The 22,599-nt window shown below is 41.2% G+C and overlaps 1 protein-coding gene across 2 annotated transcripts in view; it reads right to left on the minus strand.

The window, feature by feature from the left end:
* The window catches only part of COL5A1 (collagen type V alpha 1 chain), a 298,677-nt gene that overhangs the window by 141,424 nt on the left and 134,654 nt on the right, over positions 1–22,599 (minus strand). For both annotated transcript variants that reach the window (XM_089684686.1, XM_089684685.1), the window contains exons 12-23: positions 17,774–17,848; positions 10,849–10,941; positions 7,139–7,195; positions 7,008–7,061; positions 5,686–5,739; positions 5,308–5,361; positions 5,166–5,219; positions 5,024–5,077; positions 4,388–4,432; positions 2,955–3,008; positions 1,335–1,379; positions 899–952 (exon numbers count right to left, since the gene is read on the minus strand). In XM_089684686.1, the coding sequence (XP_089540812.1) occupies positions 899–952; positions 1,335–1,379; positions 2,955–3,008; positions 4,388–4,432; positions 5,024–5,077; positions 5,166–5,219; positions 5,308–5,361; positions 5,686–5,739; positions 7,008–7,061; positions 7,139–7,195; positions 10,849–10,941; positions 17,774–17,848 (693 nt within the window). The remainder of the gene's footprint in view (positions 1–898; positions 953–1,334; positions 1,380–2,954; positions 3,009–4,387; positions 4,433–5,023; positions 5,078–5,165; positions 5,220–5,307; positions 5,362–5,685; positions 5,740–7,007; positions 7,062–7,138; positions 7,196–10,848; positions 10,942–17,773; positions 17,849–22,599) is intronic.

Consider the following 22,599-nt stretch of genomic DNA (forward strand, 5'->3'; position numbering starts at 1 on the left):
TATTTTTTAGCAAAAGGTGAACTTACCCTTTAAGCTAATAGTATTTGATTTAATTTTTTTTAAAGATTAGCCTCACCTCTATGCCTCATGCTGACTATATGCACATATTTTGGAACTGCCCTGATATTCAACAGTATTGGTGACAGGTTCTCAATTGCATTACCTCAGTAACATCTATTCCCATCCCCCCCACTTGAGGTATGTCTCTTGATTTGGTAGATTCTCTGGCCTCTACAAATGTGATACGCACACTGCTATTGTTCTATGCTATGAAACTGATAGCCCTATCATGGAAGAAAACATCAGCACCAACATTAGTGGCCTGGAAGTCTCTGGTTAATAAGGTTGTCCCCCTGTACAAGGCTACCTATGCCAATAGCAAATCATTCAGTTAATGAAATAAAGTGTGGGGTGGGTGGCTCTCCTCTACCACTACGGTCTCAGATTGAGAGGAAACATCTTTAACAATTCCTAGAAACAACATTGTATGATTTCACCCACTCGTTTTTGTATATTCTGCTTTGGGATGCTGGGTTGATAGTGGGGTCCGTGGACCCTTTCCTGATATATGGTGTTCTCTGTAAATCATTGAAATAGTTGCCTTTTTTAAGCCATTTTACTATCTTTATGTATTGATGGGTTGTGGAGGGCAGGGTATGCATTAAGTGAGGATTGCACTTAACAGGTCATGGGATTATTTCTTATTTTTTGTGCTGCTTGTTCTTGCTACATGACAGGCATTGTTTAATTTAAATGGCTGGGGCTGCTTTTTTGTATGATTTTGGGTATTTGTTTTTTGTTTTAATTTCCTGTTGATTTTGTACTGCTACTTTGTGTGTAACATTGAAAAATTTCCAATAAAAAAAATTTGAAAAAAAAAAATGAAGATTAGACTCACCTGTGCACCTGGGTTTCCCTGCTGGCCTGGTGGTCCTGGTTCACCTTGAGGTCCCTGAATGAATATGGGACAAAGGTCATCATAAACAATCATCATTAATATGTCTACAACACCACAGAAAACCACAAACGTCTTCTGATTATTTCTTTGAAGCGCAGATATTTTATGAAAACTTTTGTACTGGAACATTTTCTAACAAAAAATATAATCTATTATATATAAATCTATTTTGCTCTTTTTCCTGCATGTTATACACATTTATATAGACTATGCTCATTATTGTCTCTGCCCATTGTACCTGCCCCCCATCACAGTCACCCAACCTTCGGCCTTGCAGACCAGCGCTCTGTAAAAAGGTTTCTAAGTCAGTGAATCTTCAGTATTATTGTGTATTTCATCATCTCCCAAGATGATATCATAGCCATACGACACTTACCACACTGCCCTTGGGGCCAACTGGTCCATCCATTCCTGGCACACCCTGGAAAAAAGTGATGACATAACTTCAGATTCAGTAACAATGTCACACAAAACCTACAGATTATGACATTTCATGTTTAGTATATAGTGCCTGTAAAAATCTGCTATATTTGCCAGTGTAGCTGCAGTTTGGATTCACCATAACTCTAAAAAACATGGAAACTGAAATCCAGTAATGAAAACATATATCTTTAGCCAAAATATTTTTAAGTTTATGGATAGAGTGAGGAATGGATAAAACTCCTGTCAGGTTCCCTTTGGGAAGCATTCTTCCCAATCCTGTCCTGGAGAGCAGGAAGTGAGGGAAAATCCTTACATAGTGAGGGAAAATGTCTTTTAGATAGTGCTCACTATACAGACATCCCATTAGAAGCTTTCCCTCACCTCCTCTTGTAGTGACTGCTGTAACATTTTAGATTTCCTATTGTTCGTAAGGTATTGTAGTAAAAAAATAAGGACAGCAAAAAAACCAGCATTATCAGAAAGAAATCAAAAACAGCGGCATAGTGACAGTTTTCTGTTTATGCTTTATGTAGACTGCAATACAGGGAGCATGCAGCAACTGTGTAACTACACTTCCGGGGCCCGCAGCCACCATGTTCAGCTGCCCATTGAGATGAATTAGAAGGTGCCTTTGCATGCGGTTTTGAGCCCTGGGTTGCGTAACGCACCTGAGCACACACGGACATATGCTCAGAACGCAAACTGTTAGCATTTGGAACATACTCTCGTGTGTGTGCTTCATGCAACCCCTAGGCGCTCGACCGCATACAGCCACATGTTCTAATTTATTTCAATAGGTGGCTTAATCAGCGGCTGAGACAGTAATTATGCAGGCTCTGTAACAACCCTCAGTCCACATTATTATAGAATGCAGCTAGCCTATGGAAATTGAACGATGCGCTAGTGGTCACTTTGAAAATGTTTCATGTTAAACGTACAACATCTCTGCATGCAATGACAGCATCCAATTTATAGAAGTGTTTGTTGTTAAGCTTTGTCATTTTAATAAGCATCTCAGAAAATTCATTTTTTAGGCCTCCTATGCACATTCTTATCAAAAGTAGGGCAAAACCAGAGGCTTTTTCTAGTACAACCAATCAGGTTTACGTTTTATTCTCACAAAGAACACGAACAACAGCTGGACAGTTCTTTGCTGCAGTTTTCATCATTCAGATGCACAGAAGGATGCTTGTATCGGAGCTGTCATCCCAGCAGGAAGAAACCCGGATGTGCATGAACAGTCTGATGGGATAAGAATTCTTTGTATACACTTATTAAACAACACTGCAGAGCCCAAAGCTCCAAATGCTTATTTTCTCTTCAACACTATCAGCATAACAAATGTGTTTGTGGGGCTCCGATCACCAGCTTGTGCTGCTACTAGTCACAACACTTTAATATGGGCAGAAATTGTACAGCAATTCCCTGGTTTGGGCATAATAAACGTCGCTGCTGCTGTGCCGCTATGTACGGAATGATAGGGAAGATGGATTACTGCAGATACAGTAGCATGGAATGTGTAACGCACACAGTCTGCCCTTCCTCAGTTCTGTCGCCTGGTAAGCAAACTTACATGAGGTCCAGGGGGGCCTGGAGGCCCTTTTGGTCCCAGTAGTCCTCGTGGTCCCTGTAAAACACAAAAAAAACTGTGAAAATCTGTCACCAGTTTGGCCCATGCATTTATGTATACTAAACAGTGGGTGATTTCACTGATCTAGGAAGTGAAGGAGGCAAGAAGGTGTTTCTAAGTGCAGTATATCCTGATATATCCAGATATGCTGCACTTAGAAGCGCCTTCTTACCTCCTCTTTCTACTTCAGAGTCTGCTTCAACTCAGAGAAGTGCTGCTCCAGTGCTCTTTCCAGTCTTCTCAGCACATCAGCTGTCATCTACAAAAATGTGAAGGTCTCTGAGGCAGATGTGCCCTATGAATCCTCTCCCTGATTTCACTGATCTGACTCCATTAGCTCTTAATAATCTTACTCTATATGCCCTGATGAAATCTGTTTACAATCAGTGGTATTGAACAGGTGCGATATTAGATGTAGTCAGTGCATTGGTAATATAGTGGTAACCTTGGCTTTTGCAAGGACGTGTAAAAGGTAAACAATGTTATCTTTAAGTTTTTTTTTTTTTAAAGATTTATAGAAAATTTTATCAGCTTAATGAGAATAGACTTGTTATAGAATGTTCATGTTTGTTATCATAATTGTACATTTACCTATTAAATATGAAAGACTTGCCTTGCTCTTAGTGGTTCAGCACAGTGGTTATGCTTTACTGTTCCTTTCTCTTAATTGCATTTGCAAATATGTCGGTCATTTGATCATAGAACAGTAAGCATGTAAGCATGTGAAAGTTTAGTTAGCTCTGTTCTGTCCTACAGTGTAATTAAAATGGTTGTGTATAACCAAGGTACCTCCAGAGTAGTATATCCTACTCTAACCTATGTTAATCTCACCTTAGCTGTGCCATGTAAGAAAGGAAGGCAGAATAGAAACAACCTTCTGTGTTAGGTAATTTGCTGGTAAGAATTTTGCATCAGACATACTTCACACAAATATAGATCATAAAAAGCTACTGTATCATAATTATGAGAAATAAAATATCCACGATTTTTGGTTTTATGGCATGGGAGACAAATTGTGGGAGGCCAATTTGGGAGTTATAGCTATAGGAATCATATGAGCAATGATGAAAATTGTTACTCTGGGTTTACAATTCAACCTAATTCAACAAAAGTATTTTTTAAACATTACACACAAGGTGATAATCTCAGGTTACATGGAAGGTTTTTACTTTTCCTACTTGTGTAACAACTGGAAAAAGGTTGGGGTGGGGATTGCACCTTGGGTAACCCTTAAATGCACTTATACAATATATATATATATATATATATATATATATATATATATATATATATATATATATGAACTGCTAATTGACTACATCCATTCCCAGAACATTCTGAAGATATTCTTTGATCGTACAAACTGAAACACTTACAGGTTCACCAGGCAATCCTCTGGGCCCGACTTCTCCATCATCACCCTATAGAAAGAGAGATATGTTACATTTATCTGTTGTGTAATCCTGGCATAGCAGGTCAGTCTCATCACCCAGAACTAATAAATGTTCATCATCATATTTTCTGGGATTCAGCACTCATCTGCTCTTTACAGGTCAGCCAATATTCTCACCGCTGTATAGAGGGACAGCTGGGTAATATTTGCTTTCTGTTGCCTTTATCATTTTCTATCCATCAGTTTCAAAAGTTCATTTTCAAAGCTCCTGATGAACACATTGTTTCTTTGGAATGGCAGTTCTCTATGTTCTTTTTGCAGGTATTAGCCCTCTGGGTTACCCTTCCAACTCCAGGGCAAGTGGATTGTCAATAGGCACCAAGTTAGAAAAGCATGCCCAACAGGAGAATGGGTCGCCATAGGTGTATCTAGCCCTGAGCTGTAACAGACAAAGAAATGGAGGTTCTTCTCGTAGGCCACTAGATTCAAACCTGTCTTATTGGTGAGCATGTAGAAATAACTATAGTTCTTAGTAAAGACACATATACATTAGGCATTAAGTGGTAATTCTTCTACAAATAGGGAATGGATGAATCATGACAACACAGTAACAGCTTACCCTCTCTCCATCCTCTCCTGGTGGTCCTGGAGGTCCAGATGGGCCTGGTTCACCCTGTCAGTAGTCAACAATTACATATTAAGCCCCTGATTACCAGCATTATGCACTAGAAAATGTTTTTGTAGGAATAAAATAAACTTACACGGTGCCCCTTCTCTCCAGGTAAACCAGCCAGACCGTCAAATCCTCTGTCACCCTGAAAGATTAAATTATTTTAATTTAGCATTAAACATAAGCACTTTAAAAGTCACTTTGTTAGATCCATCATGCCTGATAAGCCATACCTTGGGTCCAGTTTGTCCAGGCATCCCACGAGCACCATCACTGCCTGCCCGACCCTGAAAGGTGCAAAAACATGGGTGTCAGTCTGGGAAATTTTATGATTGATCTTTTGGATACTGACAAAAAAAAAAAAAAAAATGAAATGCCCTGCTAAACATTTTACTGAAAGATTGTCTTCAGCCACCAAAACATACAATAAAATATGAGATTATTACAGATGTCAATTTATTGAGACGTTGGTCATACAGTACTTACATGCTAAACAGAATCTTAACCATACACTGATAATCTATGGACAACATCAGACACATTCCAACACAAACAAGGCAGACTGGGATTGAGCCATTGATGAGGCTGCTGTGTAGAATCTGCACACTTACCCTTCGTCCAGGCTTCCCTGATGGACCTGGGGTACCTTGAGTGCCACGAGGACCCTATAGAAATAAAGAAAATAAAAATATAATCATAATATATATATATATATATATATATATATATATATATGCACAGGCCACAGCCTGTCAGACCTTACAGCTGACAAAAGTGTGGACAGTAGCTGCATAGCATTATAGACCAACTCCAGAGCAAACTAATTCTTTAGTATGGACTAGGGTTGAATCACCTGCCTGCTTCCTTGTGGGCCTCAGACTGGATTTCCCAATAGCGCTTTGAGTCAACATCCATCATACAATGGGGATATTTCCCTGCAGTAGTTTCAGTCTACACCCGTTCCCTAATGGTTGGATTTGCCCCATCCTCAATGGTAAAATTTCCCCTTGATAGTCTGCATCTCTACTGGTTCTACAATGGTGAGCTTTCCCACCAGCAGTTTGTGCCTTCACTCTTCCCACAATAGTTAGACTTTCCCGCAGTGGTCTGCATCTTTGCCCTACCCAAAATGGCAAAAATTTTCTGTAGTTTGTGTCTCTACCCTTCTCACAATGGTGAGATTACCTACCAGTGTTTGCATCTCCTCCTCTCCTCCCTAATGCTGAGATTCCCCAGCAAAAGTTTGCATTTCTGCCCCCCTCCACAATGGTGGTTTTTCATTACAGTGTGTCTTTTATCCTCCTAGAATGGTGAGATTCCCCAACAGTAGTTTTTGTCCATGCCCCTGCCACTAATGATAACATTTTCTCACAGTAATTTATGTCTCTGTCCCTAACTTTTAGTTTATAAATTTATAATTGATTTATAATGGCCATGGCATTTGGAGGGAAACAAGCATACTATTCAGGAGATCTCATTGTTAAAACCCCTGAGGTGCATAAGAAGTTCAACTTACCAGCAATCATGGAAAACAGTAATACGTTTTAAGAGACAAAAGACAAACACTACATTCAAACATTGTAAGCTTGGGTTGAAACCAGTCCTGTTTTTAAGTCGTGCGACTAAACTTGAAGTCGCATGATTTCAATTTGCATGTGAGTGAAACTTCAAGTGTGACTTGGAAGACATCTGTGCAACTTCATGCACATATGTCTATGCAAGTCACACCTAACATTGCAAAGAGTAGTGCAGGAAGTACTTTCAAAAGTACAATTTGAACGGTTCCATTGCCGACAACAGGGTGCGACTTGTCATGCAACATGACAACCAGGGCTAAAGGTCTGAATTGTGTATAAACATCCCTCCTTCCACCTCCATATTTAGTAAATAAGCTTAAGCTTCTAATAATAATAAATAAACACAAATGTTTCACCTGTGGTCCTATATCACCCGAGTCCCCCTTTAATCCAGCAGGACCTGGAGATCCCTGAAATGACACAGTTGTAAGTCACAGAGTCCCATGACCAAAACATATAACAAGGTCACAAGGGTGTATATTCTCACCATTGGTCCTGGTCTTCCTGTGAGGCCCATTGGACCAGAAGGTCCTCTTAGTGCTAGCTGTAACCAAAATTAATAATTCACATCAATGCAAAGTTTACCTAGAAATGCATAAGAATTCTTACCACTTTTATTGCAGAGTTCATAAAACTTCAAAAACACCTACAAAGTGTTTCTTACATAACCCAATGATCACTTCAATTTCCAATAACCCAGGTGTAAAACTGAAGGATGAAGACCCCCATACCATCTGTGATACCATCCCTTGTGAATGAACAGCATAGCAATGAATGGAATTTCTCTTTCATGTGACTTACTTTTGTGATCTACCTATCCAGCATCCTTTTTATGATGAAAGCTAAACATATTACAGTGTATCTAAAGCAAACCTTTTTAGACTTTGGGCAGAATGAAGAAGGATTAAAGCCTGCAAGGTAGCTACTGTTTTTGGGAGTCCACTAAGAAGAGTGACCCTTTCTGTTTGTCCTTATGACCACTGTGACCAGGATAGAAAGTAATGGGTGATCCAGCTTTCACCAATACAAGAATCTTCCAGTCAGGATACATGTTGTGGTGACAGCTGACAATGTCTGTATTCCTCCTCCTCTTGGGAAGATTTCCTATCACTTCCTGTTGTGTCTCCAGGATATGAATAAAAGCCAAACCAGGAGGTAGCAAAAAGTGTTTTAACTCTTCCCTTCCTTATTCTAACCACAACTAACAAATCAAGTTGTGTGTATAGATACACTTTCAATAATAAGTGCAATAAAAATTAAACATATCTGCCATGTTGCTTATGCTGGTCATGCACTGATCAAAATTCGTCTGGTTCATCAGGGACCAAGCAAATTTCAATCAGTGTGTGGCACTCCCTGCTCAACAGAAGTCAATTTGATTGACTTTGTTTGAATAGATATGGAAAAATTTTCTCGATCAGCTGCTGCAACCAATTGGCTGCTGCCACTAATCAGTGTATTCTGACAGCTGCAGGTTTGTGTAGATTGAGTCCACTGGATGAATGAGCATAAAACTAACAATGTATGGCAAGCTTTAGTTGATACACTGCCAGCAGCACCAGTGTAATTTCTATATGGGACATGACCTATCGGCAAGTAACTAAAGCAAAGGAGAACACATTGCAGGAAGGCAACAATGCTTTCCAGTGTTACACAGAATAAGGTGCACACCCTTCCTCCCAATACATGCTCTTTTCTCATCTTTGCCACTAATCATGAGCTAGTCTAGGAGGCATGCTCAATGCTCATTATAAGGGTCTATAAAGGTGTTTTCCTCAATATAATTCTGTATTCGAAAGCTTGTGTCTTGGCATTACCAGGATAAAGAAGGACATTTAAATTAATAGGCCTTTTTAAGGAAACCTGTAATGAAAGAAATGCTATTGCTCGTCATTCAGCTTTGCCTAAAAATATTAAATAAGGTAAGGTGTTTAAAAAATGCACATATTTTCTACATTATTTAAAAGACTTCAAATTAGGGCATTGGGATCAGCAACTTTAAAGTTGCAAGATAAGCAGTAGTGTAGAATACAATACAAGGTATTCAGCAGTACTATACCACCTTTTTTGATTCATATTTGCAGAAACATGTAGAACAGGGGTGTCAAACTCCATTTCATCGCGGGTCTTATCAGCATTACGGTTACCCTCAAAAGGCCAGCTCTGTCTGTAAGACTAGATGTCCAGAGCACCCCACTCCCCATTACATCAGATGTCAAGACTCCCACACCCTCCCTAAGATCACCATGCACCCCCATTTTGGGCAGAGCTGGAAAGTAGACAGTGAAGGGTCTAGAATAGGACCAGATGAGGAGTGGAGTCAGTTACCAGAGTCTGCTGAATGCTGAGACCAGGGCAGAGAAGAGTGGGTGCTGCAGCTGCACTGAGAGGTGCAGGATTTGGCAGAGGAGTTCTCCTCTCTGCTGCCAACAGCTGAGACAAGGTGGGGGCAGAGACAAGGGGGTACCTGCAGGAGAGGTGCAAGGGCCACATGAAATGACCTGGAGGGCCGGATTCGACCTGCGGGCCTTGGGCTTGACACCCGTGATGTAGAATATATAACAGGCATGGTATTTATATACATAGATCCCCTTTGTTAGAATAGCCTATAAAGGAAACTATAAAGTCTATAAAGGAAACTATATTAAGGACTTTCCAACATGCTGAGCAAAAATGCAATCTGTCCTATTTTTTCCATGACACACAAATGGAGTGTGTTGGTGTGCAATGCAACAATTTAAAAAATAACACCTGTCCTTACATAAGCAGATAAGCATCTTCAGACCATTCAGTCCAACACTGCAGCAACCAGCATTTCTACCTGCCAGCTGCCTGTCACAGCTGAGGGAAGGTGCCTCTAGCCTCCTCCTTGGCTCCGACGTGTGCCCCACCACACATGGGGTAGAGCCTGGGATGAAGTACATCACCCAGCATTGTGTTGTGCTGTGATCTGTTAACGGGGTGTAACAAAGATGTGTGCTGGGTAGAGGGATGAGCTTGCAGATTAGTACCAGATTTTATTTTGGGGGGGTTGCTGAAGGGGTAAAGTGAAGGAGAGTATTGCTTGCGTGGGGGAGAGGGATTTTGCACTCTCCTGACCCCTCCACACTCCTATCCCCTGCATTATTGTACAATATATACTCCTGACCCCTGATCTCTGTGTGTCATATTCTAACCGCTGGAACTCTTTGCAACACACAACCCCTGCACTTTGTGCCTTACAAACCTCCGACCCCTAGACTTTACAGACTCTTTACTGCTTTACAGACTCTGCATTTTATTTAACATTACGTACTTCTGACCAAAGTGTTCATTGTCTCAGTTGCTGGCTGCTAAGCAGTCCCTGGCTATTTTAATAAACGTTTTCTTTAAGGTAGGCTCAGACAAAATTAGTTCTTTATCTAATTTCAGTGTGCACAAAAGCATAGGTAATGGACGAGTTCTTTCTATTTTTATTATTTTTTTTTTTTATTATTGTGCTGAAGTTTATATGGGCCTGTGAGGCTTTTACTTGTGGCAGATCAATCAAAGAATATTTTATGAGTACAAGGAGGCAAGGGTTTTGTTTAGCCATGCATCTTAAGCCCCTCCCACTGTTAACAGAGTTTGGCCACACCCATAGTTCACTGCAGCACACTACACATCACTACTCTCCTTGGGGTGTGCAAAGTTGCCCCAGGTCTTTTACAATCCTAGCAATGCCCCTAGACAATCACGTTACTATGACAGATGTATAGCTCTGCAAACAGCAAAGCCCGTGCTCACTGCTGATTGAAGAGCTTGGGCACACCTAACATCTACAGAACGACCACTGTCTACACAGAGAGCAATGTCCTTCTCTGAAGCATGCTAGCAGGGAACAGGCTGTTTACGAAGACAACAAACTAATACTTTGAACACCTTTTGTTTGATGCACCTGAAAATATTAATCTAGCTTAAAAGGAAAGCTCAATTGGGCTTTCATTCTTATATTGCTAACCTGGAGTAAGATAAACGTTCAGTGGCTCTATTCTCTGCTTTTTGGCAGATGGACAAAAGGTGAATATTTATGGTCTGTCCTTTTTTATAATGATCATCCATTCAGAAATGCAGACAAATGTAACCGTAACGGAGTCAGTTTTGCTCTCTCTTTAGGACTCTCCAATGTAAATTGCACCCTGTAGGTGGCTGTTAGCAAAGTCAAGCTACATTTCTTACTCTGGCTTGTTGTAGAATTGCCTGAGCCTGGGATTCCTGTGCAGATACTTGGGGTCCTTTGGAAGATCCATCTCCTCCTCCTGAGAAGCGGAACTGCAAGAAAAGCAAGAAAAGTATGGTGAGATTACATCAGTAACAGTTTATATCTGGTACTCTAAGATTTTACTCCACTGCAAATAACAGAGAATGTGCCAATCACAGCACCTGGGTTACAATCACTGTCGGGTTTTTATCACTCTCCATGTCCCCACTGAGAGATTTCTTTTCACAAGTTTGCGGTAAAAGCTAAGTGCCTAACTTATAACTTGAATTTTCTCTGAACCCTTGGCTTCATTGTTTCTGTGTTACAGAGAAAATCTATTAACATTATCAGCATATTTGCATCTTATTTAATTTATTTAATGCCTACTTTTTTTTCCATTAGTGACAAACTGTATCTAAACCAATTTGGTTTTTAGTTTTGGGTGCAGTGTGAAGTTTGTTTGTCCTAATAACCATTGCCACTGGGACAGAAGTAAAGATAAGCCTAAAGCAAAAAAAAAAAAAAAATAGGCGAAGGGCTACATGACAAGGGGGACAGGGGATACAAGGCAGGACAGGGTTAAAGATAGAGTTGGCTAGAAAAATAGGTGGTCACTTACCGAATTAGGAGTTGCGGAGAGTAGATGGAGCTGCTGGGGGGGGGTGTTACAAAAGGAGGAGACCCAAAGAGCGTCAAATCCTCGGGAGCAGCAGACTGGTAGGAATTTTCCAGACCTGTTTTCTTTTTTCGGGCTCTAGGGCTTTTGGAGGTTGGGGTCTTTGGAGGCGTTATCATTTAAAGAAGATCAGTTCATAGTTGTGACCCATCTAAAGTATGGCGTCCTCTGTTGGATCCCAGTTAATCGGGTATTATCTGGGAAGTGGTAACAAGTTGGTATCTGCATAAAAGTTTATTTCACCCCAAGCTGGTGTTTTGCGGATGGGGATCGTGAAGTAGTAACGCAGATACTCAACCTGATGTTGGTTCTCAACTGCCTCTCAAGTCCGGCAATCTGTATGTTATGGGAAATGGGTTATGTACATCTGTTTTCTGTTTTAAGGGATGATATTTTGGTTTACTTGTTAATAAACGGCCAGGTTGGGCAATTTTCTCCAGATTGGGTCTTTTGGTCATTTCTTAATTAGTATAAGTTGGGAAGTGTAGCTATGGTTAGATCAGAAGAACTTGGAGACATATGGGTTACCCTAGTCATGGGAAATCCAAAATGTTACTGTTTTGCAACAGGAGGTAAAGGATAACTGTTCCGCTCACTTTTTGGAGATCCTGTTTTATTCCTGTTGTGTCCATGGGACACAGCAATCCTTCCTCTATGCATTAACTAAAACAAAAAAAAAAACATACATTTGGCTATGGATACATAATATCCAAATTGATAAAGAACAGGTGGTGGTATGTCTTATTTGTTTTACTGCAGGCCTAGAGAAAGATTGTCAAATGGATGAAACAGCCTGGGTTCACACTTCTGTGGTGCGGCATATCGCATGTGATTTGCACTGGAACCGCACCGCATTCCTGTGCAAATCGCATGCGAATTCTGTGCAGCGCGATTTCAGCCATATATTTTGTATGGCTCAAATAGCACCGCATCCGCACCAAAAAGATGCAGGACCCTTTTTTTGGTCCACACTAGAATCGGATCGCATGGATATTCATACCGTTTTGGAACCGATTTCAGGGGGTTGTTAAAGGAACATACACACCCACAGCAGTTTGCATGAACGGGATGCGATTGTGATGCAGTGCAGAATTCGCATAGAAACAAGTGCGAATTCTGCACCGCATCAGTGTGAACCCAGGCTTAAGGAGGACACTAACTTGGCATGCTTACTTTCAGTGTTCTTTTTTTTCCATTAAGAATTTTTACATTCATGTGCAAAATTTCTTTGATCTTGCAAGGGATTTCAATCACTCCAGGAAAAGTTGATTCCTTTGCACATCCACAGTTCCACTCCCTCCTGCCATAGCCCTCTCCTCTTCTGAAAGTGTCTACTTGCTGTCTGTGCTGACCTAACTCTTAAGCCTGGTTCACACTACATGCGTTTCAGTTTTTTCTCCATCCAAAACACACAGAAAGTAGGTTACATGGTTGTCAATGTCATAGTTCACATCAGTGCTTGCAGTTCCAGTATGTTCCGGGGGCAGAAAAAAAAGTAGAACATGCTGCATTTTTTCTGCACAGAACTGTACTGGAACGTGGTAAAATGCATCCAGAACGCACCAAAAATGCACTGGAACGCACATGTCCCTATTTAAATTGAAGAAAAAGAGAGGAAAAAGTGAACTGGAGTGCATAAAACCCACACTGGAACCCGTTAAAAACACATCAGAATCGCAACAAAAACGTGCATGCAAAAACACATCCAGAACACATCTGAACTGCATTTCTATAGTGTGAACTGACCCTTAATTCCCTCCATCCACCTTCCTATAAAAAATTATAGCTGCTGGGGTAGAAGAAAAGGGAAATACTATAGCAGGTCCACTTGAGTGACAGCTGTGAGTCTGCTAGTACTTGCTGTCATCACATCCATGATGGTGGCACCCAGCAGCAGTTTCAGGCCTTTGGAATGTCTACACAAGGGCGGCTTTTATGTTTGTAAATAACAAACCTAATATGTTAAATGCACCTATAACCTTATCGGAAGGTTGTTGTTGAAATTAATGGTCTAGTGACAGGGTTTCTTAAAGGTACATTGTTACTTGTTATCCAGCCTGGCTTGATGTACCATATTTTGTAACTTCAGCATGCCTGTACTGATAGAAAGGGAGGTTCTGCAGATGACAGGAATAGGTAGCTTCAACCTGGTATATACAGAGCCTGGCCTATTCTGTCTCTCATAACTCACAGCAGGTATCTCCTTTTAGAACCAACAATCTGCATTTTATTCCATGTTGTATAAACACCATTTTGTTGACTACAAGCAAGTCATTGGGATGTTTTTATGTTCCCTTTCCCCCCTCCTTCTCCTGCAGCTTTCATGCTGTATAGAAACCTTTCACTTTTAATATGGCAGCTAGATTTATTCTTGCTTAAAAGGCCATATCAAGGCTGCATGGAATTGCTGCGTATTGAATAATAGATAAATCACATTCATATCAGAAGGATTACTGCAGTACCAGAGCCCTGTTCAAGCTGCACAGAACTCCTAATGAGAGCATCTTAAACAAAATCTGAACTGAAAGAATATGAAGATTGCTACTGCTGCTTGTTCCATCCAAAAATACTTGTTGATTGGCCATCATGCAGATCCAGCACCTTCAACCATTTTTGAAGCAATGACCCAGAACAAGGATGCAAATCAGGAGTTCTGACTATCTGACTTTCTATTTCTACATGTTTGTTCCAGATCAGAGACAGCCAGATAAGTTGCATTTGCAGAAGAGGGTCGACATTGACAGCTTCCACACTTCTTTCAGTATAAGCTCCTTTCCTTTAACAATTTTTCTGCCAGGGACCACATCTTGGCAAGGTGATGCAAAGTTATGGGTGAGCCCAGGTTCAGACTATGTGCTGCAGGACACCGCATGGAATTCACACAGAAATCACACCGCATTCCTGTGTGAATTACATGCAAAATATCTGTGCGGTACGATTTTGAGCCATACACTTTGTATGGCTCAAATCACATCCACACCAAAAAGGTGCAGGACCCTTTTTTAAATCCACACCTGAATCGCATCGCATGGGTGTTCTCACCCATGCGATGCAATTTCTGGCAACCACATCGCATTTTGCGATCTGTTTCGGGGTGTCATTAATTTATCATTGACACCCACACCAGATCACATGAACGCAATGCAATTGCAATGCGGTGCAGGAAACGCACAGGATTTGCAGCCTTTCCCGCACCGCATTGGTGTGAACCCTGGCTAAAGCAAAATTTGACTCAAAACTCCCCCTTATGGCTCAGGCAGTACATATAGAGCAGGGGTCTCCAAACTCTTCGGTATGAGGGCCACATAATATAATATACGTATTTGTGTGTTGAAAAAAAAACAGTTTTAAAAAATTATGACTAAATAAGCCCCCTCTTACATCCAGGAGTGCCCAGCAAAGTCCCCCTTTACATCCAGAGGTGCCCAGCAGAGCCCCCCCTTTACATCCAGGAGTGCCGAGCAGAGCCCCTCCCTCCCTTACATCCAGGAGTGCCCAACAGAGCCCCTCCGTACATCCAGGAGTGTCCAGCAAAGTCCCCCTTTACATCCAGGAGTGCCCAGCAGAACCCCCCCCCCTTACATTCAGGAATGCCCAGCAGAGCCCTCCCCCCCTTACATCCAGGAGTGTCCAGCAAAGTCCCCACCTTACACCCAGGAGTGCCCAGCAGAGCCCCCCTCCCTCCTCCTTACATCCAGGAGTACCAAGAAGAGTCCCTTCTTACACCCATGTTTGGCAAGCGAAGTCCTCCCTCACCTTTCAGGTGGCAGAGCAGCAGGGTGGAGGCTAGGAAGCGAAGCAGGTCTGGACAGAGGAGGTCCAGTCTTCCTGTAAATGCTGGAGGTGGGGCAATCAGGTCAGTGGTTGCTAGGACAATGATGGTCCAAGCCAACAACTGCAGCAGAATTAGGGATGGGGAGATCTGCACTGGGGGCTGGGGGAGACCTCTGATATAGAAATACATCTATCAACACTAGCTTTTTGTACAGCTACAAACGTCGGCTGTCCTTTAGGATTTTAGCAGAGGAAACGCGGGAATTTTTGACTGCTTTAGGCTTAAAGAAGAAGTGCAGGAAGTAAAAAAAAAAAAACATACATTTTAACTTATATGGCTGCAGCATTGGTCTGCAACATCCCCCATAGCAGCCATGTGGTCGGTTACATCTATTATTACCTACTGAACTGACCACTATACAGTTGCAAGAAAAAGTATGTGAACCCCTTGGGATTACGTGGAGTTTTGCATGAATTGGGCATAAAATGTGCTTTGAACGTCATCTAAGTCACAACAATAGAAGAACACAGTCTGCAGAACATAATACTACACAAACATTAGATGTTGCCATGGTTTAATTGCACATAACATGTAAACATTCACAGTGCAGGGAGGAAAAAGTATGTGAGGCCCTAGCTTAATGACTTCTCCAAGAGCTAATTGGAGCCAGGAGTGAGCCAACCTTGACTCCAATCAGTGTGATGATATTGGATGTGTTGCTGACAGCTGTCCTGCCCTTAAAAAACACACACCTGTTTTGGGTTTACTGGTTTCAAGAAGCACTGTCTGATGTGAACCATGCCTCGCAGAAAAGAGCTCTCAGAAGACCTATGATCAAGAATTGTTGACTTGCATGAAGCTGGAAAGGGTTACAAAAGTATCTCCAAAAGCCTTGATGTTCATGTGTCCACGGTAAGACAGACTGTCTACAAATGGGGAAAGCTTAGCACTGTTGCTACTCTCCCTAGGCGTGGTTGTCCTGTAAAAATTACTGCAAAAGCACAGCGCAGAATGCTGCATGAGGTAAAGAAGAATCCCAGAGTGTCAGCTAAAGACCTACAAAAATCTCTGGCACATGCTAACATTTTTGTTGACACATCTACAATAAGGAAAACATTAAACAAGAATGGAGTACATGGGAGGACACCACGGAGGAAGCCATTGCTGTCCAAAAAGAATATTGCAGCACGTTTGAAGTTTGCAAAAGAGCACCTGGATGTTCCACAGCACTACTGGCAAAATATACTGTGGACAGATGAAACCAAGATTGAGTTGTTTGGGAAGAACACACAACACTATGTGTGGAGAAAAAAAGGCACAGCACACCAACATCAAAACCTCATCCCCACTGTAAATCTTGGCGGAGGGAGCATCATGGTTTGGGGCTGCTTTGCTGCCTCAGGACCTGGACGGATTGTTGTCATTGATGGGAAAATGAATTCCAGAGTTTATCAAGACATTTTGCAGGAAAATGTACGACCATCTGTCTGCCAACTGAAGCTCCGCAGAGGATGGGTGATGCAACAGGACAATGACCCAAAGCATACAAGTAATTCAACAAAACAATGGCTGCAACAGTACAGAATACGCCTTCTGGAGTGGCCCAGTCAGAGTCCTGACCTCAACCCGATTGAAATGCTGTGGCATGACCTTAAGAGAGCGATTCACACCAGACATCCTAATAATATTGCTACACTGAAACAGTTTTGTGAAGAGGAGTGGTCCAAAATTACTCCAGATCGTTGTGCAGGTCTGATCTGCAACTACAGGAAACGTTTGGTTGAGGTTATTGCTGCCAAAGGAGGGTCAACCAGTTATTAAGTCCAAAGGTTCACATACTTTTTCCTCCCTGCACTGTGAATGTTTACATGTTATGTGCAATTAAACCATGGCAACATCTAATGTTTGTGTAGTATTATGTTCAGCAGACTGTGTTCTTCTATTGTTGTGACTTAGATGACGTTCAGAGCACATTTTATGCCCAATTCATGCAAAACTCCACGTAATCCCAAGGGGTTCACATACTTTTTCTTGCAACTGTATATTGTTAATAAGAACATGAATAATCATGCCAACATAATACTATTTGCCAGAAAATGTCCAAAATAAAATAATAGTCAAAATGTTGCCCTTTTATCTTGCAGCACCCCATCTATAGAAAACGTAAGAAGTGCCAAACATGGACATGTTTGCTCTGCCCAAAGCTAGTAAGTTGCTGAATTTTGTATTTCAACCACTTATTGAGTTCAGACTGCAATCACAAGTACAAGTACCACCACAAGGATCATGTTCTTTAGCACTGTTTACTTCCTTCAGCTTTGACCTGTGTTCAACAAACACCAAATTACACTCCTAAATTTGCAAAAGTAAAGCACTCATTAAGTAGATAACTTGTTCTAATAACATGTTCCTCATGTGCCCTCAAATACAAATTGAGACCCAATGTACTTACAGGCAGCATGAGCATGGTACCAGGAGGCCCCGTTAAACCGTCAGCTCCAGGAAGTCCTGATCGGCCAGGTGGTCCCTGCAGGGTGAGAGGATATTCAGGTCACCAATAAACAAACAACATGTTATATTTAAATAATATTATACCAATTTTTATGACTCATGACTTATAAATGATTCAGGTGCTCCACTACAGAAGCCTCCTTATTGGAGTTCTCAGCTACTTTTCGCTGCCATATCTCAAGACATCTAAGAAGACAGTGACTGTTTGAAATACTTTTACCCATCCATAACTGCAATATCATTTTGGGGTTGTAAGACATTCCAACTAAAGACTTGTACAAAATATATTCTGCCTTTTTTCTTCTTCTGCCTTGAGTTTGTGTCTTAATTTTTATCAGTATCGAAATGTGTTGCAATTGCTCACTATAATATTTATCCAGATTTGCTTTGTAAGTGCATTATTATGCAAGCATGTAGGGGTGAGAACTTTACGCACCCTAATGGCCTTCAGCATCTTAATAAAATAATGGCAAAAATTCTCATGCATAACATAAAGCCTCTTTTGCTTTGTTAGTTTATCCATCTTATTTTGCTATGCAGATTAACCAGATGTATCTCTGGAAATGCAGCAAGTGACCCAGAATTCCATGAGTAGGGATCACTGCAGAGACTTAAGAGAAATATGGTACTGCAGACCTGAGACACTCATTGCTCAGCAAATTGATTTAAGTCTAAGCATAGCAAAAAAACCTCTGATCCAAAATTTATGAACAGAAAAACAAGACCAGAGTGAACCTAAACCATAAATCGTTCTATTGAATTCTAACTAAAGCTCAGTTAAACTTACAGGAAGAGAAGAGAAAAGCTTGTAAAGGTAATTTCAGCTGTCACAATGACTCTAAGCGTACTGGATGGGTATCTACTCTGCGCCACCTTCCAAAGGGGCTTGAGTGGATGCGGTGATCGGGAACACTAGGAGGTTGATTTACTAAAGGCAAATAGAGTATGCACTCATCATCATGTGCAAGTAAAAATGCTGTTTGTTAATGTTTCTTGCACGTGATTGGGTGTTCTTTGCAAAGTGAAGCTTTACCTCATTTACTAAGCTCAGGAGCAACTGCACTTTGCAAAGTGCACAGTCTATTACTTACTTTAGTAAATCAACCCCATGGTGTTCCAGTAGCACTTCTTCTAACATCACTAATCATGTTAATAAAGAGAATATTAAAAAAGCAGGACAGTTGCATGTGCAGATATGCATGTGAATCAACTGCCCTATGGTAAGCACAGCTCAGCCAAGTGTTCATTATGCTAGCAAGGGGGAGAGTACCTAAACACTGCTAGTCCTGTCTTATCGAGTTGGGGTTACCCTAGGTTCACACCTAAGCGTTTTCCACAGCGTTTTGCAGAAACGCAGTACAGTCCATTTAACATAATTTCCTATAGGACATGTTCACATCTCGTGCATTTTTTGGAAAGGGTCAGGGACTTTTTTGAACGCAAAAAGTTGCGCTTTGATTCTATAGACTTCAATGGAAACACTGCAGAAAAGAATGTGGTGTGTTTTTGCTGCGGGTTTGCCAGGTTTTGCTTTTTAAATCTGCCTAGCAACAAGAATTTTTTTTTAAATATGCAAATTGCGTCAAAAACGCAATGCAAAGCTCAATGCAGAAACGGGTCAAATGCAACCTGCATAGGTGTGAACCTAGCTTTAATAGCTACTTCTGGCAGAGATGGCAGTCTATAGAAGAACAACACCAAGTCTTCCAGTTCAGCACCTGTAACAACCTGTTTGACATTCTAGGTTGTGATTTTTTTCTTCTCTAATAGTAAAATCTGTTTACACAGGCCAGATACATGTTTCAGGCCAGAGGGAGAAGGCCGCCAGCAGTTTACAGTGGCTTTGTTAGAGGCCTGGGTTTCCCTGTCTCCAAGCACTAATAAATATACTAGAGCTGTATTTTGATCTGTTCTTAATCCTGCCACGCATAACAAATACCATGAGACAAGCACTTATTATAAAATAGGATTTATGGATCAGATTTCAAAAATGGGGAAATGGGAAAAATTCTTCTTCTCTATTAATGGATCAGCATTAATCAGCAGGAGAACATCTGTTAATGTGCATTTACATGGATCACAAAATGCTGTATCTGCTGACATAGAATTAAAAAAAATCCACAATTAGGTGTTTTTTTTGCCAATTAGTGAGTAAACAGTGTGACAATGGCCATCCTTTCTGGGTTAAATGCAGCAATTTAGAGCTTGGTGTACAAAGCACAGACATAGCAAGAACACATTGCCTGGCCTCTACTTTCGGTGCATCTCATATTAAAATAACTTTTTTTTCCTTGTTTGTCTGTATTATAGCCAGAACAGACAGCTGGGCAAAGTATGAGAGATCCCTGCATTGAGCATTCGCAGATAGCATACAGTGGTTGGGTCTTTATTGAATATGGATGTTTAGGTGTTTTTTTTATTTTTTATTTCATTTGTTTTTAGTTTGCAGTGCAAAGAGCAGTGACTGTGTGCCACATACCATAAATCAGGGCAAACCAGATATCCAATTACCGCTATCTGATAACAAAAATGATAAAATCTGATTGGGTAATGTCATTCATTCTATTTAGAGTGTAGCCTTTGCCCTTTGAACTGTGTCAGTAACATCTATTGGATTCTGCTAATGTAAACACTGATAACAAACCCCACTTCCTCAACTACCTAAGGCAGGCCATAGACTATATTACAAATAACCTGTTGAAAAAGTCCGGATGTGACGAAACGCGTCCGGGGCACGTGACGTGGTGACGTAGTGACGCTCTTCCGGAAGTGCCGTGGTGGCCATCTTAGATCCTGGAACACGCCGTTGTGTTTTTCCTGGAATTCTCTACATGCGGTTGTGTTTGTCTTGGAATCCTCCACCGATGATTTGTCTCTCCTCCAGAGTGGTATGGTGATGATACCTAGGTGCCACTGAGGAGCGGCGCTATTGTGGAACCATTTTCACTGTATGAAAGCTGATCTCATCATATTTTAATGTAAGTTGCTACAATAAAGTGTAATTATTATCTATTATATACACTGATCCCTGGTTTGTTTATGAGGTCTGTGGGAAGTGGCTGGAAAGGTTGATGAAAAAAAGCTGGAAATAATCTCATCTATATGATGGATCCTATGGTACTATCTTTAGGGTAATTATGCACTCCTGATATTTGTGTGCAGTGGATTGATAATTACGGCATAGAAGTTTTTGTTATTTCACGGTTGCTGTGGCACTTTAGTTTGCTTGCATGTAACACGTGTGGCACTTTATGATAAGATTTGGGTAACACACTATGTTCAGTATTTTTTCTTTGAGGTATATGAAGATTTTTTTTTGGACTATACCACTAACATTGTTTGGAGACACGAAGAATTGTGAAATCACCAGCAAAGATTATCTTTTTGGGACTTTCATTTGGGACTTTATTTGGGACTTTAAACACTATATTTAGGTTTATTGAAATCAAGTCTGCTTAATTTTGATTTATTTAGGCCATAGACTATGCGATTTTCTTTCCTGCAACCACGAGTTCCAGTAAAGAAAGTCACTTGATTCCCCCATCAATGCGATCAGTATACAGTTGTGACCAAAATTATTCAACCCCCACTGAAATTGAGTGTTTTGGCCAGTTTGACATTGCTTTTGATCATTCAGTCATCTTGCTTACATTTACATTAAAGAGGCACTTGTAGGTCAGACAAATATAACATAACAGTTATAATGAAATAACCACAAATGTCTTTTCTGTGCTCACAGCATTATCAGTTTTATTCAACCCCCAAGTGACATTCAATCTTAGTACTTAGTACAGCATCCTTTTACAGTTATAACAGCTTTTAAACGTGAAGCATAGCTTGACACAAGTGTCTTGCAGCGATCTACGGGTATCTTCGCCCATTCTTCATGGGCAAAGGCCTCCAGTTCAGTCACATTCTTAGGCTTGCGCACTGCAACTGCTTTCTTTAAGTCCCACCAGAGGTTCTCAATCGGATTTAAGTCTGGTGACTGCGATGGCCACTCCAAAATGTTCCAGCCTTTCCTCTGCAACCATGCTCTAGTGGACTTGGAGGTATGCGTGGGATCATTGTCCTGTTGAAAGGTCCAACGTCTCCCAAGCCTCAGGTGTGTGACGGACTGCATCACGTTTCCATCCAATATCTCCTGGTACTGAAGAGAATTCATGGTACCTTGCACACGCTGAAGCTTCCCTGTACCTGCAGAAGCAAAACAGCCCCAAAGCATGATTGACCCTCCACCATGCTTCACAGTAGGCAAGGTGTTCTTTTCATCATAGGCCTTGTTCTTCCTCCTCCAAACATAGCGTTGATCCATGGGCCCAAACAGTTCTAATTTTGTTTCATCAGTCCACAGAACACTATCCCACAACTTTTGTGGTTTGTCCACATGGCTTTTGGCATACTGCAGTCGACTCTTCTTATTCTTTGGAGACAGCAAGGGGGTACGCCTGGGAGTTCTGGCACGGAGGCCTTCATTACGCAGTGTGCGTCTTATTGTCTGGGCTGAAACTTCTGTACCCACATCTGACAAATCTTTTCTCAGTTCCTCAGCAGTCACACGGGGACTTCTCTCCACTCTACGCTTCAGGTAGCGCACAGCAGTCGAAGTCAGCATCTTCTTTCTGCCACGACCAGGTAGCGTTTCAACAGTGCCCTTTGCCTTGAATTTGCGAATGATGCTTCCTAAGGTGTCTCTTGGTATGTTTAACATCTTTGCAATCTTCTTATAGCCATTGCCCTTCCTGTGAAGAGAAATCACCTCTTCTC

This window comes from Staurois parvus, unplaced genomic scaffold (assembly GCF_062004578.1).
Source record: "Staurois parvus isolate SC_StPar_1 unplaced genomic scaffold, SC_StPar_1.0 ptg000352l, whole genome shotgun sequence".
Taxonomy (NCBI): domain Eukaryota; kingdom Metazoa; phylum Chordata; class Amphibia; order Anura; family Ranidae; genus Staurois; species Staurois parvus.